At 40.2% G+C, this 18,177-nt stretch overlaps 1 protein-coding gene and 1 long non-coding RNA gene across 3 annotated transcripts in view; one reads left to right on the top strand and one right to left on the bottom strand.

Annotated features, from left to right (window-relative positions):
• The window catches only part of LOC148386050 (uncharacterized), a 32,337-nt gene extending 28,144 nt beyond the window's left edge, over positions 1 to 4,193 (bottom strand). The window contains exon 1 of the long non-coding RNA XR_015863113.1: positions 3,984 to 4,193. This is a non-coding gene — a long non-coding RNA (uncharacterized LOC148386050). The remainder of the gene's footprint in view (positions 1 to 3,983) is intronic.
• Positions 1 to 12,677, top strand: part of LOC148386049 (disks large homolog 4-like) — a 31,086-nt gene extending 18,409 nt beyond the window's left edge. For both annotated transcript variants that reach the window (XM_088398927.1, XM_088398926.1), the window contains exons 4-22: positions 2,894 to 2,947; positions 3,670 to 3,720; positions 4,627 to 4,751; positions 5,263 to 5,432; positions 5,543 to 5,679; positions 5,963 to 6,107; positions 6,287 to 6,422; positions 6,490 to 6,646; positions 6,909 to 7,011; positions 7,095 to 7,209; positions 7,283 to 7,459; positions 7,673 to 7,715; positions 7,794 to 7,821; positions 8,211 to 8,258; positions 8,361 to 8,462; positions 8,601 to 8,773; positions 8,953 to 9,065; positions 9,148 to 9,239; positions 10,100 to 12,677. In XM_088398927.1, the coding sequence (XP_088255053.1) occupies positions 2,894 to 2,947; positions 3,670 to 3,720; positions 4,627 to 4,751; positions 5,263 to 5,432; positions 5,543 to 5,679; positions 5,963 to 6,107; positions 6,287 to 6,422; positions 6,490 to 6,646; positions 6,909 to 7,011; positions 7,095 to 7,209; positions 7,283 to 7,459; positions 7,673 to 7,715; positions 7,794 to 7,821; positions 8,211 to 8,258; positions 8,361 to 8,462; positions 8,601 to 8,773; positions 8,953 to 9,065; positions 9,148 to 9,239; positions 10,100 to 10,206 (2,076 nt within the window). In that variant the 3' untranslated portion in view covers positions 10,207 to 12,677. The remainder of the gene's footprint in view (positions 1 to 2,893; positions 2,948 to 3,669; positions 3,721 to 4,626; positions 4,752 to 5,262; positions 5,433 to 5,542; positions 5,680 to 5,962; positions 6,108 to 6,286; positions 6,423 to 6,489; positions 6,647 to 6,908; positions 7,012 to 7,094; positions 7,210 to 7,282; positions 7,460 to 7,672; positions 7,716 to 7,793; positions 7,822 to 8,210; positions 8,259 to 8,360; positions 8,463 to 8,600; positions 8,774 to 8,952; positions 9,066 to 9,147; positions 9,240 to 10,099) is intronic.
• Positions 12,678 to 18,177: the final 5,500 nt, after the last annotated feature.

The following is an 18,177-nucleotide window of genomic DNA, read 5'->3' as shown; positions in this document are numbered from 1 at the left end:
AAAATTCCCTGCTTGCTCCTCTTTGCCTCGGCGCCACGGGAGGGGCGGAGGAAAGTACAGTATAGCGGCAGAAAGCATTAAGTTCATTTTTCACTGAGCAGAGACCGGCAGCAGAACGACGTCGCTATCACTGATATGGATGATGGACGACGTCAGGGATTAGATTTTTTTTTTTTCTCTGGATGGGTGACTTCTTAAGACAGGACGTCTTGGACTGGGATAATAGCCATGAGGCATATCCAGGAAGGGGAATTTGCAAAGCTCAAGCTGTTGTTTTTAGAGCTGCAGATGAGGTCTATACTGGCGGCAAAAAGAGGAAAACACGAAATGGGTCATGCTCACTTGAGGTCCATGTTCTGCTCAAAGTTCTGTACTATTGACGTGAACTTTATTACATTGCTATGGGACCCACTGAATGATCGCTTTGCGTTAATGCTTACACGCTGTTTTTTTTTTATAATCAAGCGAGCACCAGAACTCTTCTCGACACACAATACTGAGTGGCTGTGTCGTTTTTGAGATTTGGGCCTAACTCAAGCACTATTCAGACTTCTGCACTGAGGTCAAATGTTCATGACTGTGTGATATACTAAAATGATGATCTGCCAGCTCTTCAGCAATGTACGGAAACCCAAGAAACGAGTACGTCATACTAGGGTAGGTTGGTTATGTAGTTTTGTTTGCCCATTTATGGTAGTGGGAGTGTTGGATTCTAGTTATCCATTTCCCAGGCTCTTAAATTTGCAGCCATATACAGTATTGAACCAAAAAAAAGGAAATGTTCATGGTGGCTACTTGCAGCTCGCAGGCCCCACATTGTCGACCTCACTTTTAAATCATATTCACTGTGTACTTCTGACTCAACTGCTATTTATGTCAAATATTCACTTGTGTGTTGGTCATATTCCAGCAAACATGGAGGTGGTGGCCATCTGCGTACACATTAATGCACCATGCCACCTTTTCTAACACTCCGCACTCTGGATTTCATAGTGAGCCAACAAATTGATTTGACACCCAAATTAACTTCCGTCCCACCATGCACTTGGCCCGCACTAAAATCAGCACACGTAGCTTCATCGTATTGTCTCAAAGACATGACCGAACTGCCCTGGCATGGCACAACTAGGACACATTCAGAAAACGCCTCACACACACACAGTGCTTCTCATTATACAGTCTTAATGCAATACTCACTCTACGGTACTATTATCTAACTCATTCTGGCTCCTGTAATAGGAAAAACATCCGTTCTTACTGTACTACATAGAAACGTTGAGTACTTCCCACGATGCTTGTATGCTTAATTGTTGCGGTAATTTATTGGGTATTTGAAAGGAAAACATTAAACTTGTTGACTGCTTAATGAGCCTTCCAACTGTGAGGTGTGCAGTTATTTGTTAACTCACCTCTCTGATGCATCATTTGAGTTTTACAAATTGAGGTGGAGACGTTTTAACTCCCATTAGGCAACTGATTGATGGTGATTGGTATTATATTTTGGGATGTTTATTTGTTACTGACACTATGTATACATATTTGCACATGAAACAAACATGCACGCTAACGTTTTTTAAATGTGCTACTTCATTCTGATGGGGCTAATGAGACAAAGCAACCAAACATAGCAGAACAGTGTCATGCATTGTTATTGCCTCCATATTGGCTTGGATGAATTTGACGTAATTCAAATGCACACGGCAACACATTGCTGCTATGCGCAATGCTGTTTTAATGGTAGAGTGAGCATGATGTGGAGGCAGCAGGAGACTTGAATTTATGGTTTATGCAGTTGCTAAATTAGAACGGTTAGCATTAACTTGAGGATAACAGCAACCCTCAAAGTAATGATTTCAGAAATCGTTTCATCGGCTATTTACGGCGTTCTCTGACATGTAAATGCATGGCTATGAAAAATAACATTCACTTGCACTAGGCCCAGCGTACCCATTGCACAAATAGTTAAGCACTTTAACTCGGCATCGTGATCATCAATCAATGGCAGATATCGCGGAGGGAACGTGCAAAGCATTCATGAAATCCAAATGAACGTCTGTGAGAACAGTTTGAAAAGGTACAACCAGAAGTAGCGACATTTTTTATGAACGCTACGCAGTGAGTGTTATTAAATAAATGCTATAACTTAATGTTTATATAATAACCATAATAGTTCAGTGATCGTCACCAGAATCTATGCTCTTGCAGGTAATGCTTGGGTTTGTTTTCATGTTGCGCGTCAGAGCTGTCAGGTTAGTGAAGGTCAGCAAGCTGATTTGATGGCATTGCTTTCTGAAGCACTTTACATGCATACACATACTAATTAGTCTGGTAGGAGATGACGGAAAACAGTACATGCGTGGCTGCGTTTATAAATAGCTGCTTTCTATCCTTAACATATCACACCTCAGGCAGGAATGTGTATCCTGAAAGAAAGTATGGCATAAGAAATACACGAAAGGTGATCATAAACAGAGGAATATGCGCACGTGCTCTTTTTAATTTGTCAACATGTTTAGTGTGTTTACCGTCATGGAGAATTACACTAAGTACGTAACATGTCACATTTTTGTTGGTACAAATAGCCACTTACAGCATTAATAATACACAGTACAGGCAGTGGCTTTGAATTGAGGCACTAGTGGTTAGGATGAATTATTTCTCTGACTACCGTGAAAATATAATAGCAACGAGTGTGACATATTATTCATTATCCTTTATCCTTACTGTAACAACCATAAAAAGCGGGGAAAGCGGTGCAGAGAGCTGAAATGGCCATTTGTCGTCGCGACGGAAGGTTTCACGGTTATTCTGATGAGAGCTGCCTTGTCTTTGACTTTCTGACATTATTCTATTATATAATGAGCTTCTCTTCTCTCCCTGTCTCTCCCTCCAGGGAAATAGTCCTCCTGTGGTTGTGAACACGGACACACTAGATGGATCGCCATATGTAAGGACCATGTCGAAACTCTAACACGACTTGACATGAGAAAATTCACTAGAAATTCCTTTGCATGTTTACATCTTGACTGGTGGTCGCCACACTGATGTTGACATTAAAATAAAGAAAAAGCATTTCAAGCATATTAAAGGTAAACAAAATGAGAGCGCTGAAAAAGGCTTTACACACACACAATTATTTTTGTCCCACTACAACTCTGGGAAAATAAGTTGTTTTCTAGGTCAAATACAAGTTTCTTAAATTCTGTTTTCCACTGGGACGCCTTTAATTGCTGAGGTAATACTGATGAGTTTTTATGCTATTCAACCAGATGGTAAATTAGACCAATAGAACAATGTGGCTATTCATCAGTCAGTCTGGTCCTATCATAATAATGCTTTAAAAAAAAACATGTATCTATATACATATATACACATATACATATACATATATATATACACATATATATATATATATATATATATATATATACATATATATATATATACATATATATATACATATATATATACATATACACATATATATATATATATACATATACATATATATATATACATATACATATATATATATATATATATCAGACTGAAATGCTCAAACATCATGTCAGTGCCAACAAAAAGTACTTCTTTTTTTTGTAATAAGTTTAGAAAATAATTTGCACTTATTCTCACTTGGAAAGCCAAATAACTTCTCTTTATTGCTAGGTGAATGGAACAGAAGGGGAAATCGAATATGAAGAAATCACACTGGAGAGAGTAAGTCCAAACAACAAATTAATTGTCTCTTTAAGATTAATCTGACTCTGCATAATTACTTTCATAGTTTTGCACAATTCTTTTTTTTTTCTTTTTTCTTTTTTTTTCGGCTAGTACATTGTCACAATTCAACACAATTTCATTTTATACACTGGTTAACACATGACTTGGATTAGCAAAAACTTTATATTTTAATATTTTACTACAATATATTTTTGCTGCATGTCATTCAAATCCCCTAACGACTAGACTGGCGTACTCACCTGTTGTCCTGCAGCACCTGCAACTCAACACCCACATGTCCAATTAAGTTTGAAACACTATTCAACGTCGAATGTATGCTGATTTTTGGAGGACACAAATTTACTGAATCCTCATGCACTTCAAACAAAAATGTCGACACTGTGGGAAAGGAAAAGGAAAGGATATTATTCTCATACTTTTGAGGTCGATCTTGTGACACCCACCGCACTCTCTTCTTCACAATTTCAGCCTCGGGATAAGAGACGTTGTTGAGAGATGTCTGCCGTCTTGTGGCTAATAGTGATATTACATCAGCAACAGTAAGCGTTTGTAGTTTCCGAAATGGGAAAAATGGTTTGCCCTGCAGTTATTCTTTAAGAGACTTTCGCTGGTGTACTACGAACACAGTCAAAACTTTTGAATTATTGGAGTTCTTTTTGTACTATTATTATTTCTGCAAGGGTTGTCGACAATTTGGAAAATGGGATTTTGTTTGGTTCATAATTAGCCAAATATGCCCAGTCCCCTCTCAAGTCATGAAAATAGATGATGATATAATAGATCATGATAATAGATACAGGATCATTACAATCTTCATTCAACTTAAATGCCCCTGACATTATGAATTATTCACTGTGTTTTTACTTGTAATTGCTACTGCAGGGGAACTCAGGCCTGGGCTTCAGCATAGCAGGGGGAACCGACAATCCCCATGTGGGCGACGACCCGAGCATCTTTATCACGAAAATCATACCTGGAGGAGCAGCGGCTCAGGACGGACGCCTGAGGTAACGCACATGGGGCTTTACAATAAACATGGCAGAGACACGGAAGATGTCAAATCATTCACTTTGTTCAAATGAAATTCATTTAAAAAATTCAAAACATTCAAGGTGAGTTTCAAAGCCAGTTAAAAATGAAAAATGTTAAAACTTCCTTGTTTTGTGGAAACCAGCTATCGTTTCCCTCGGGAGGCATGTCCCAAACTTTCTGCAACCCTCAGCAAAGTCTTACAAAATTGTGCACAGTATAATTGAACAGGCCACGAAATCAATATCAAACACATGCAAATGGAATAGTTAAGTGTAGTCTCTTAGAAAGGGGACTGAATAATCTCAAAGAGAGAATGAATTAAAATTTGTACCATGACATTCCCGCTGTACTCTGAAGACCCTTGACATCACTCATGACGACTGAAACTTTTTACCTGCCATTCCTTTTCGTACAGCCCAATTTTGTGCAGCGGGTACGGGATAAATTTTAAACGTCTAACCCCGCCATCTCTCTTCCCTTTGATAGTGTGAACGACTGCATCCTATTTGTGAATGATGTTGACGTGAGAGAGGTGACACACAGCCAGGCTGTGGAGGCTCTTAAGGAAGCAGGTGCTATCGTCCGGCTCTATGTTCTCCGTCGAAAACCTGCGGCGGAGAAAATCACTGAGCTCAAACTTATCAAAGGGCCTAAAGGTATATTAAAATGTGGATCGAATGCGGCTTTAAGTGTGCTTTCACAATGCCTAACATGTACTTTCAGAGGTGTTTAGCCATTCCTCTTTGCTTGGATGTCCCATTTTTAGGGCTAGGTTTCAGTATTGCTGGAGGAGTGGGAAACCAGCACATACCAGGAGATAACAGCATCTATGTGACCAAAATCATAGAAGGTGGAGCAGCACATAAAGATGGACGTCTGCAAATCGGGGATAAGATCTTGGCGGTAAGTGACCAACTCAATGTCACAATTTGAAAACAGCATTTTTCCAGGACCGCCCATGTCATCAAATATTCACACACGTATACGGTCAGACATTCATACCTACATTCATGGATGAGTGGAATGTTGAGCGGTAGTAATAATAGAACGTTACTGCCACCTGCTGGACAGCAGGCACAGTAGCAGTTGAAGAATACTTTTGACAGTTAAAGGAGGGGAAGAAAGCATTCACATGATCTTTTGTGGCATTATTGATTATTATCTTTATTTTATGGTCAACATTTAGGTAAATAATGTGTGTTTGGAGGACGTCATGCATGAAGATGCTGTGGGAGCACTGAAGAACACAGCCGAGGTGGTGTACCTCAGGGTGGCCAAGCCCAACAATCTGTTTCTCACCAACTCCTATAACCCTCCAGATCTCACCAACAGTAAGTCTGTCTCAAAAGGGATCCTGGACAGTCCTCAAACTGTTTATTACTAAAATGTCCAAGCCTTTGGTGATTGCATTTCCAGTATTATACAGCCACTCCAAATTTAGAACAGCAGTTAAAAATAGAGGCCCAAGGACACAACATCTAAATGACTAATTCTAACGTCTATTTCCTAGCATATTCCCACATGGATACTGAACTCAGCCACCCCAACTATCTTGGCTCAGATTACCCACAAGCCCTCACCCCCACCTCACCGAGTCGGTTTTCACCTGTTCTGCACGGCCTGATGGGTGACGATGACATCCCCAGGTGAGAAATGTCATGAAATGACATCAACAGGTTTGTGGTACGTATTCATTTTGTTCTCCTTTTCCAGAGAACCTCGCCGGGTTCTGATTCACCGAGGCTCCACGGGTCTCGGATTCAATATCGTTGGTGGGGAAGATGGAGAGGGGATTTTTATCTCGTTCATCCTGGCAGGAGGACCAGCTGACCTCAGTGGAGAGCTACACAAGGGCGATCAGATCCTCAGTGTAAATCTGCGTTCATCAGATTTCTGATAAATACCACTGGCGGACCTAGGGGGTGCAGGGGCACTGGCTCCCCTGGCCAGAACTCTTTTCCACATTTTTACCTGTCCCTTAAAATACTGAATCTTTATCAGTAGTTTTCAAAGACTTTTTTGGGTTCCATGGAACCCCAAGGGGAAAGAAAACCATTGCTCCGCCAGTGACAAACACTCCATGTCTTTTTTAGTGAGTAGCTGTTAACATCCATCCATTATATGTTTGTCAGGTGAATGGGGTGGACCTGCGAATGGCCACACACGAGCAGGCGGCTGCGGCGCTGAAGAACGCCGGCCAGACAGTGACCATCATTGCTCAGTACAGGCCAGACGGTAAAGCTTAAACTTCATTACGTCTGTCCACAAAGAAATGTTTCCAAGAATCTCAAATAAAATGTTTGATGTGTGCTTTTTAGAGTACAGTCGTTTTGAAGCAAAGATCCATGACTTGAGGGAACAGTTGATGAACAGCAGCATGGGTTCTGGGACGACCACACTAAGAAGCAACCCAAAGAGGGGCTTCTACATCAGGTAGATCACCGCAACCAATCAGGGTTTGGTGTCTTTGGTTAAAATGGAGGATTTAAATTTTTGTAATTCACAGGGCTCTATTTGACTATGACAAGACGGCGGACTGTGGCTTCCTCAGTCAGGCGCTTGGCTTTAGGTTTGGGGACGTTCTCCATGTGCTGGACTGCGGCGACGAGGAATGGTGGCAGGCGCGTAAGGTCAGCCCCCAGAACGAGGCTGAGGAGGTTGGCTTCATTCCCAGCAAACACAGGTCAGACACGCTCTTGACAAAAAAATACTTGTTTCGAGCCCATTGACATTCAACCAATTCTAAAAGGTTAATAAGAAGAAATGAAACAGAGCATTTGCGTCATCATAATTTGCAGCCAAGATGATTTGTCATTCATAATCACATAATTCATACCACCCCTCCTTAATTCCTGATTTGATCTGCTTTTTAAATGCTTCTATGCACCCTCTGCAGGGTGGAAAGAAAAGAGTGGTCGCGTGGCAACACCAAAGAGAGGGTAGGTTTACCTCATCAATGGAGACTGGCTCATTCCCATTGCTTTCTCGTGTGTCAATCTTTACTTTTGTCTTTGTAGGATCACGGTCGGGATACCCTGACGCAAGGTAATTGGCTTCCTTTTCTAGACATTTACAAAACAAAAATTCAGTACAGCTCACGAGGCTAGGAAAATTCAAATGAAACAGCCATTGACGGATCTAGAGGGGGGGGCGCAAGGGCAGAGCCCCCTCCATGCCCCCCCCTGAAAAAAACAACCAGTGTCCACTGCAAACATAAGCTATTACTTACATTATGAACAATTTAGTTCATAACTCTTATCAGAAAATGAATGCTCAATCATATTCGCCTCCTTTCCTATGATTATATATTATAAATGACTGTAATTCTTAAACATCCATCACACAAATGAGCTCACACATGCCAACACAAACCAGAATGTCATATGATATGATGATGACAAATCTGGCTAATTGCTTTCCTCATCTGTTACCAGGGAGAGATAAAACATCGCACAGTTATGAGACCGTCACCCAAGTGGAAGGTAAGACAGAAAAGTCAAGTCCATTACTTTAGGCAATAAAAGCCTTTTTATCGTCACTTCCTATGAATGCTGAATGTCCGTGCTCTCTTCTGGCTTCGTCAGTTCACTATGCGAGGCCCATCATCATTCTGGGTCCTGTGAAGGACAGGATAAATGATGACCTATTGTCTGAGTTCCCTGATAAGTTCGGCTCGTGTGTCCCACGTAAGTAATTGCGCTGTCATTCACTGACACAGAGCCACTTTTGGGAAATATCTACACAAGTCTTTCCTCCAGGAAATGGATTTTGCTGTCATTTTGTGCCAGCATGCATCATATTCAATGTTTTTGCTCTCTCAACAGACACCACACGTCCGAAACGGGAGTATGAAGTGGATGGGCGGGACTACCACTTTGTGTCATCAAGGGAACAGATGGAGAAAGACATTCAGAGCCATCGCTTCATCGAAGCGGGCCAGTACAACAGTCATCTGTATGGCACCAGCGTCCAGAGTGTCCGCGAGGTGGCTGAACAGGTGCGCAAGAAACAATAAGAACAAAAATGTGATTTTAACATGCTCCTACAAAACCTTTTTGAATGTAAAGGGCAGTCCAGCCAATGAAACATATGCTGGGAAGTATATGACAAAGGTTGAGCATTTTATTTGTAATTTTTTTAAAGCTTGCAATTAAAAATGCTTGTTTGTGCATACAGCAAGGGAAACACTGTATTCTGGACGTGTCGGCAAACGCCGTACGACGACTCCAAGCTGCTCAGCTTCATCCTATTGCCATCTTCGTCCGGCCTAAGTCACTGGAGAATGTTCTGTATGTACACTTGCATTTTGTTCAAAATCTTTTCAGTTGCATTAGATAAATAATTGTAACATTATTTTGCTTGTCTGGACAGAGAAATTAACACTCGCCTGACAGAGGAGCAGGCCAGGAAAGGAATGGACCGAGCTCTGAAGCTAGAACAAGACTTCCTCGAGTGTTTCTCCGGTAAGAGCAGAATACTTTTACACCAAAAATGGACCAAAGTACAGAGATTGGATATTTAAAATATTTATATCACGGCAAATTTTTCATTTTATGTGTGAGCTGTTTTAGCAGACCGTAAAAATGTCAATTGCTTTTTAAAATAAAATTTATATTGGCAGTCAACAGGAACAGGTGGTTGAATCAGAGCTGAAAAAAAAATATAGCACCAATAGTTATTTATGTCTACACCAGATATAACAAAAATGAGTCCACTATAGAAGTTGTGAATTTTTGGGAATCCAACCAGTAATGATTGAACAAATTAGAAACATTCCCATGCACATGGAAACAAAACATAGTTAAGGTTAAGGTAAAATGTGTGCACCTGTCAAAATAAAAATAAAAAAGGGGGGTGCAAAATTGTATCTCTTTCATGCTTACTAGCGAAATTGGGTTATGGCAAGAGCAGATTGTAAACGTGAGCAAAAGCATCTGCATTTGCACCCGAATGCATTTTTAGTCATAAAATTGCTCCATTTAATGCAACAGAGATTTTCAATACAGATTTGAGTACACATTTCCACTTCATTGCATTTGATCACTCCAGATGGCTGAAATATATGTGTGTGTTTTTTTTTTTTTCCCAACTCCACCAACAAATGTGAAAACATGCACCTTTTGCAACAATGAACTTCACATTTACATTTTTCGGGCGCATGACTTTTGAGAAGCCTCAGCATGTTTTAACATTTAAAAGACATTTTCAGGGCAAATACCAGCAGTTGAAGGAATTGAAATGAGGCCACACAACTCCAAGAATCCACTAGCCTTTCAAGTCTTGAACTTATTTTTCATTCCTTTCTCTTTCCCTTGTCCCGCAGCTGTTGTGGAAGGGGATAGCTTTGAAGAAGTCTATCACAAAGTAAAGACAGTGATCGAGGAGCAATCAGGGCCTTATATTTGGATTCCCACCCGGGAGAGGCTGTGATGCCCTCCCTTCCCCCGCATATCATCTACCGACTCACGCCACCCTCCACCGCCAAAACAGCCTCGCCTCCAGAAAAGTCCGTGCTTGACTGAAGAAGACGGATAACAGAAACGCAGGAAGTGACACAGTGAGAATGATCCCAGAAAATAACTGACAGACACCAATGTGTAATTAGACTGAAACAGACTTAATTAGTATTCCACTTTCACGGCTGAGTTCTGAGGCCGCGTTCACACTTGGAACTAAAAAGCCATTTCACCCCAAAGCGGGGACACGGATGTCTTTTACGCAAATATGATGGGAACCACCTCTGTTTTGGTTCCTTGGTATCTATAAAATGTCCTCCCATACACCAGAATGGAATCAATGTGATTACTTGTGGCATATTCCAGATGCATTTTGGTGTCAAGTGTGAAGTGATGCGTAGCTCATCTGTCTTGAAACAGTCTGGAGGTAAAATAAGACAGATAGTTTTCAAGCCTACACCTGAAATGAAGGTGCCCTAAAAGACTTTGGTTCTCCCATTTTTTCTATACCTGTATCTGCTGGCTATTGATCCACCAGTCCACTCTGCCTTGTTTCAGGACAGAAAATGAGTGTGGGTGCTGCTGAGACCAGAAGTCTTCTATGGGCTAATCTTTTACTGATCACCTGTCAAATATTACAAGGCACTGTTATTTAGTGAAAATGATTATATTGAGGAAAAAAAAGTGAATATGCATTGTGCATGCATCCTCAAAGACAATGGAAGGACAGGACACGAAACAAAGAAGGGGAGGGGGGGGGTCTTTAAATTAAGTCGAGCTTTTAAGCATGTCTCGTGATGAAGAAGAGAGACACGGTCACTTGTGAGCAGAGGGGAAACTCTTGACACACATTTTAACCCCTTACGCACACACGTCCGCACACTCTGCCACATGTCAAATTGTAACCTCAGCTTTTACCAATCACCCAAAGGGAGGGGGGAGGAGAGGGGGCGTCTGTCTGTTCTGACCTTTGTCTGGTCACAAACCTGGATGAATGTTATCACTCTCTGGGCACAAACAGCACTGTCCCATCACTCTTCCGAAATCAATCCCTCACAGACGTTCACACTCTTCTCCAGTGGCCGTTCTAAAAGCCATGGTGTCACGGTGTTTGTGTGTGCGTGTGTGCGTGCGAGGGAGGTACACGTCTTCTTTTACTCTCTTGCTTCCAGTTCTACTCTGCTTTCTCCCTCTTGTGACCACACACACATTAAAGCTAAGTTACAAATAAATGGTCAATATATATATATAAATATATATATATATACAAATATAAATATATACACATATATCTTTTTTATGACGATTTCTAACAGGACTATAGTCTGTAAAAAAAAAAAAAAAAATCCAAAGTTCCATTGGTTATTTTGTTTGAATTTGCAGTTTGGTTTGTGGAATTTAATCCCTCAGCAAAAAGCTACGCCAAAATGAAGACCTCACTATTTGACGTGTCAGTCATATGTTGGAAACCAATGGAAGCATCTATACAATGCAGATATGTGTGTGAGTGTGCGCGCACGCGTGCGTGAAATATGATGAAATATAAATGATATGATATGTGAATATGTCTCCTTTAGAACAGCCACAATCAGTTCCGATAGATCAACGGGTGGTGTGCGTACGCGTGCACGGACGCGCACATGATGTAGTGCAATATGGCTATGATGTTATGCAAAGAAAGTTCTACGTGTGTCCAGATTAAAAATTATTTATTGCACTGACAGCATTTTATGCCACAGGTAAAAAGGATTTTATGAGCATGTATTTGTGTTGAGTTATTTTTTCATTTTACTGAATTCTAAGAGTGCAGGTAAAGTATTGAGTCATATTTATTGTTGTTGGTTATTTTTGCTCAATTTTTACTTTTGTTTATTTATTTGAAATTGTCTGTATATTTTTGTATTATTTTCCACATTGAGAGGGTTTTTGCGGTCTTGCTGTAAATATGATGCCGTCTGGCTTTAGATTTAGCTGTGGACACTGCACAATTGATGCCGACTACTCAATCCAACAGAACGACAGCCCAGTTGAACAGCTCCAAAAGAGAAACATCTGCACACACACATACATACACACACACACAAACACATGCACACACACACACACATACACACACACACACACAAACACACGCACACACACACAAATATAAAAGCAAGCATCCAATCACATCCATGAACAGAATGTTTTCAGTTTGATTATTTGAGGGTTCCGTGTATTTCTTAATATCTCTCTCAGCCATCCATATCATAGTGTGATATTCCATATTACAAGAAAGTATATTAATTTTTACAGAAAAGATTGATTATAACAAAGTTGACTGATGCAGAAAACTTATATTTAAACAATGACAATATCGAGCAAATTAAAATGTTCCAGTTCAGTGATGCGCTTGTTGTAAATTAGCTATGAAATAATAAAATTAATTTAAAACGCTTTTGAAAATGGACTCACAAGACTTGTTTATGTTTGATAGAAATTATTTGTGTTGACGGTTGGTGGTGCGACCAGGGGAGGGCACTCCTCCTCCGTTTGTAAACTCTCATGCTTAGCTCCTCATCTCAGCAACCATTTTCTTTCTTTGACAAAAGCACACAGTGGAAGCCCTTTGAGAACACGTGAAACAATAGTGCGAGCGTGTGTGTGTGAACATTTGCATTCTTCTCACACAAACAACTCCTGATTTAAATGCAAATGACTGCAAAACATGAAAAGTGTCATTTGATGCCAAGAAAAATAGAAAATATGCACTAAGCACAATGTAAGTATTCTACAGGCAAACATAATATGAAAGAAGACTTTCACAACTACTACATGCTGTAAAATTAGAGCAGAATATAAAAAAATATACCTCTGAGGGTATTGTTATGTCTATCAACAAATGTTGCTGCACCGATTGTTTTCAAATATCCGTTTCTTTTAAAGCCACACACTGTAGAATCTACAGTGTAGATCAGTGGTTCTTAACCTTGTTGGAGGTACCGAACCCCACTAGTTTCATATGCGCCTTCACCGAACCCCTCGTTAGTGAAAAACTATTTTTTTTAAATTCAAGACATAGCTGTTTTTTACTAATGCACAAAATGAGCTGTGCATGAACATCACCTTGTTCAAAGAACAAAACCAACACAATGCATGAACTCGCAACAAATTACATACTGGCAAATCAGAAGCTACACGATAAAACAGGTTTGTTCGGACCTCCTCAGTGGGGGGCTCTGTCGAACCCCTGAGACCGACTCACCGAACCTCGAGGGTTCGATCGAACCCAGGTTAAGAACCACTGGTGTAGATGTTGTATGTTAGCCCATAGATGTCAAACTCAAGGCCCATGGGGGCAGATACGGCCCGCCACATAATTTTATGTGGCCTGAGAGGACAAATTATGCATCAAATTTGTGTCATTACTAAAATTACAAATTGTCTTCACTTTTTAAAAATTGAGCTATTGCTAGCAATTTTTATCATATTCATCTTTTTAAGATATACAGTTTTCAATAGTCTCTGATTTCAAAACTAGTTATTCATCAGTTTGTTGTGCCTATACTGTATGTATGTAGAGGACGACAGTCATAATGGCACTCCAAGGGAAACTATAACTACAATGCGTCCCGTGACAAAAATGAGTTTGACGCCCCGTTTCTGGCATTACGGATATGGATATGAATGCAAAACACAAACCCATTCATCCACATTCGTCTTGATTTATTCTAGCAGGAAGTCTCTTGCAAAAAGAAGCATTAATTAGTTGATGACAGATGATCAGGCAGAAAGAAGGTTGAGTGTCTATCCAAGGTCAAGAATAAGTTTGGCTGATATCCTCCAATCAGCCATGAGCAGGTGTCTGCAGCAAACAGAACGCCATGGAATGCATCATTCCGGATGGTGTGACATGCGCACTTCTGTTCTTTGCAAGACAGATGGATGATGAGAAAAATCACTCAAACAAGTTCTTTTTTTAAGATGTCCTCACTCATGGCCACACATGGGAATGGATTTAAAAGTGCATTTTATGAGATCATTTTCAATGACCTGATCACAGTTTCCAGGCTGGAACGATGCGATGCATTTCATATAATATATGACAAATGATAGCGTAGCCATGTGGTCATAGCCTCACGTGTTTTCTCTTTCATTTAGAAAATTTCAAGATGTTCCAAGTCAGAAATGCGCTGCTAATTTACTGCAAGCATCCTGTTAGCGCTGCCAGCAAGCCAAGTAAATCTCACAAAAGAAGCCAAAGGAATGCTTCCAAATTGTATCATTACATCAAGCCGGTGATTACGGTCCAATTTCAGTTCCGCGTCTTCCAGCGAGCGTGGAAAACGCAGAGAGAAATTAGCGTGATGATTTGGTTGACTATGTGGGATCAAGGTGGATTTCTTTTCATGTCATCCTATTACATTACCAGAAGAAATTATTAACTTTTTTGTTTCAAAAGAGGCTGATTTCATCACTGTAAGTCTGCAGTGCTTCACTGAAAAGGGTAAAAAAAAAAAACTTGGATGGAATAGCAGCTGATATACGAGGAGTCTGGTGCGCCGTGGAAACCAGAGCTGAAAAATTGGAAAGGATTTCCGAGGCGACTTAAAAGTGGTTGACTTCTGTCTGAATCCATTGAAGTAGTGCAGCGTTACACAAACGATCAAAGATGGAGTCATCAGCACCAAAGCAAAAAACACAACAGTTGTCATTTGGAGCTTTTGCAGTCTCCTTCCTTGCAAACCATTCAGTCCAAAAAATGAACCTTTAATTGATTACATGTCGCATGAACATTTCCATTGCGTGAGGTATTTGATGCGTTAGTTTATAATACAGTGCAGATTTTATAACCAGGATGCATGGTTATCTTTCATACTCCCCAAAAAATTCAGCTGCTAGTCATCAGCCTGCGGAAGATGGCGGCTATCGGCGCCATTTGTTACCTCCATTGCAATGTGACAGCTCCAGTCGGGAGTAGAGGTTCAAACAGCTGCCTTCAATTGTCATATTCTATTTTTTATTGCAGCCTGCTGAGCTGTTTTTGCTCATTCATTCTCTGTGTCGCCTGCCCCCAAATCCTTTTTCGGGGTTATTTGGGCCTTGAGGTGCCAGCTGGCTGCTTTGAACAGTGCGCTCATTTGTTACTTCTTGGTCAAGCTGGTTGATGTTATGTACAGCTCAATAGCTGTGTAAGCTAACAGAGAGCTTCCCATTCAGACAACATTATCTTGTTTGAGAATAGCTCAATTTTATGTTGGTGGAAAAGTAACAAACCACATTCATATAAATGATCAATTTAGTCCTTGAATACCACTTATAAAATGGACTGAGCAGTAACACATTGCAAGAAGCTTTCTGCCTAATGAGTACAAGCTTAAAAAGGGCTGAGAATGACCGATGACGCATTTTTCATTGAACTCCTTTTCATTGGCAGACAACAAAAGTGGATGACAGCATAAAGCTTTTCTTAAAAACATTTCACAACACAAGTCAAGATGATTTAACCAATTTCACACTGGCCATAGAAAACACCTTTTTTTTTCCTCCCATTGTGAGTTTTACGAAAGGGACCAGCTCTCAATAGGAAGATAAAAGGATCGCGTAAATAGTATCAGTAGTAGTCTCGGAGGTGGAACAGCAAATGCGAGAAAGATGTGTGAGGTTTAACACTCAGCAAACACTTATCCTGCCCCTTTGTGTTGAAATCCATTCTGACTGACATTACAAACGACGTACCGTGTGCGAGCGTCAACATCATCACGCAACTAATTATTTCTTAGTCAGTGGAAAGTGAAATAATTCTGTTTTTTGATATTAGCCACCACATGCCTGTCCGTCTATCTGTCTATCTATCTGGTTTGTTCTCCCCTTTCTATAATAGGATTAGACTTGTTGTAAAAGGCGAGGGTTGGGTTAAGAATATAGCTTTGAGTGTGGTGTTTGTTAGCTGGCCCCTCTGGCCCCATTTTAAAGTGGCTGGAATTAGCCAGTCAACCCCTCTCCCCTTAATGCACCAATCTAATCCTATTCATTTTCAACTGAAACAAAAGACATCTGTCCAGCAAGTTACCTGTCTTCTCTCTCAAGAAAATCCTCCCTGCATGCAAGCAGCCGTATTGATTGGATTCAATCAAGTAGAAACATCTTTAAAAAGTTTTCAAATCTGATTTAGGGTGACAAAGTCTTCTTTTTAAACTGTCATCTTTTGAGAAGAACCTGACAGATGATCACTTTTCAAAATTTCCCTTTGACAGAACTTGGAGAAATGAAAAACATCACAAAAGTGAGATGATAGGATCTCCAAGCTGCGGAGTCCTTTCAAAGCACTGCAGGAGATAAATCGGTGCTCTTCTTCTTGGGTTTGTTGTTTGCAGTGTCCCCACAAGGCCTGCTTGGCCCACATATGACAGCTTTAATCGACAGAAGCTTGAACTCTTTCACAGAAATGAGCTCAAGGTGATGTCAATACGACAAAGCCATTGAAATGTATTGAGTTTCTCACTTATTCAACTTCTGCCAAAACATACACAAGTTGAACCCCGAAACCAAGAAAAAAAAAAAAAAAACTGGCCCCGCCTTGCCAAGATGAAACCCTGCCTGGCTTTGTTAGTCAGCTGAATGTCTTATTTATAGTTGTCATTTAGACATGAAATTTGCATTTGCTGTTATTAATGCAGCTGTCTTTCACAGATCTTTTTCAACAAGTTATGAAATTCATTCCTCTTGAGAAAATGACTCATTAATTAGATTTTGAAAGATAAAAAAATACACTCACCGCCTATGCTGCATCACTGATGTAATGAATGTGCAATGTTATGGCACTCATTAAATAAAATGCTATGCGATGGCTTATTAGAAAAACATTGCACATTCCAGAGAGATGTCATTAGACGTACAAGTATCAAAGCAACTGCTGCGATAGTACAAATGCATAAGAGCTCATTTTGAATGCTGGCAGAGTTTAATTATGCAACTTCAATATTATCTCAAAAGACTCTTTCCGCAGACTCCAGCTTGTGAATATTGCAGAAGCTGCAATGCTATATTTGGCAAAATGGAAATACACTAAGTCCAGTATCTACATTTCACAGGCTTCAGCCATTTAAATCCCAGGTTAAAGGTTATCTGGCCTGAGGGATTGTCCTTGAAAAGCTCGTATTCTTCAGGCCCCAACATGTATTGTGGCCTAGAAAATCAGAGCACTCCACCCACCGCCAGCAGAGCCAAGATGAGGGCCAAATACAGGACAGAATCGGGCCAACTAAATTGGGATAGAGTGATAGTACCCGCATCGACCACAAGGTTTCATCTAGCACAATTTAACAACGTGCGCTGGGATGCTCGATATCATGTCAATTTCAGTTAAAAAGGGATATGAAAAGAATTCGACTTCAAAATAAAACAAGGCGTTTCATTCTAGGCGCCATTCTCTGAGTGGGAATAAACAACCAAAACAATGAGGCAGACGCACCTATGAATTGAAAGAATGCAGAAAGCAGATTCTGAGCATCAGCAAACTACAATGCATGCCCAGACTCTAATGTTAAATTTCAAGAATCTCATCTGCTTGATTAAAACAACAGTAACAACATTGGACAGCAGATTTATCCGAATTAGTTTTGGCAGGGTGCATATAAAGGCTGAAATATGATAGGACAAAAAAAAAAAATCGAACATACAAAACAGACTGTTGGGATTAATTAATACAATATTAGATTTCATCTTGGAATTTTAGGCAGTTTTTTTTAGTCCAGCTGAGCCGAGAAAGCCTTGCTGATTTATTATCAATAATGCCTTGAATTATGAAATATATTGAAAATATTTTATTTTTGGATAGTTGTTGGATTAAAATTACGTGGGTGGGGTTTCTTTTATTTGTACGTTGCTTTCCGGAAAAAGCAGTGGTATCGCACGCCTCTGAGGTTCGTTGTCTTGTGACAGAAGTGGGCGGAGCTTGCCGGTG

The sequence above is a fragment of the Syngnathus floridae genome, chromosome 15 (genome assembly GCF_059516105.1).
Source record: "Syngnathus floridae isolate MCC-2025c chromosome 15, RoL_Sflo_1.0, whole genome shotgun sequence".
Taxonomy (NCBI): Eukaryota; Metazoa; Chordata; class Actinopteri; order Syngnathiformes; family Syngnathidae; genus Syngnathus; species Syngnathus floridae.
This window is presented reverse-complemented; position numbering and strand designations above follow the sequence as displayed.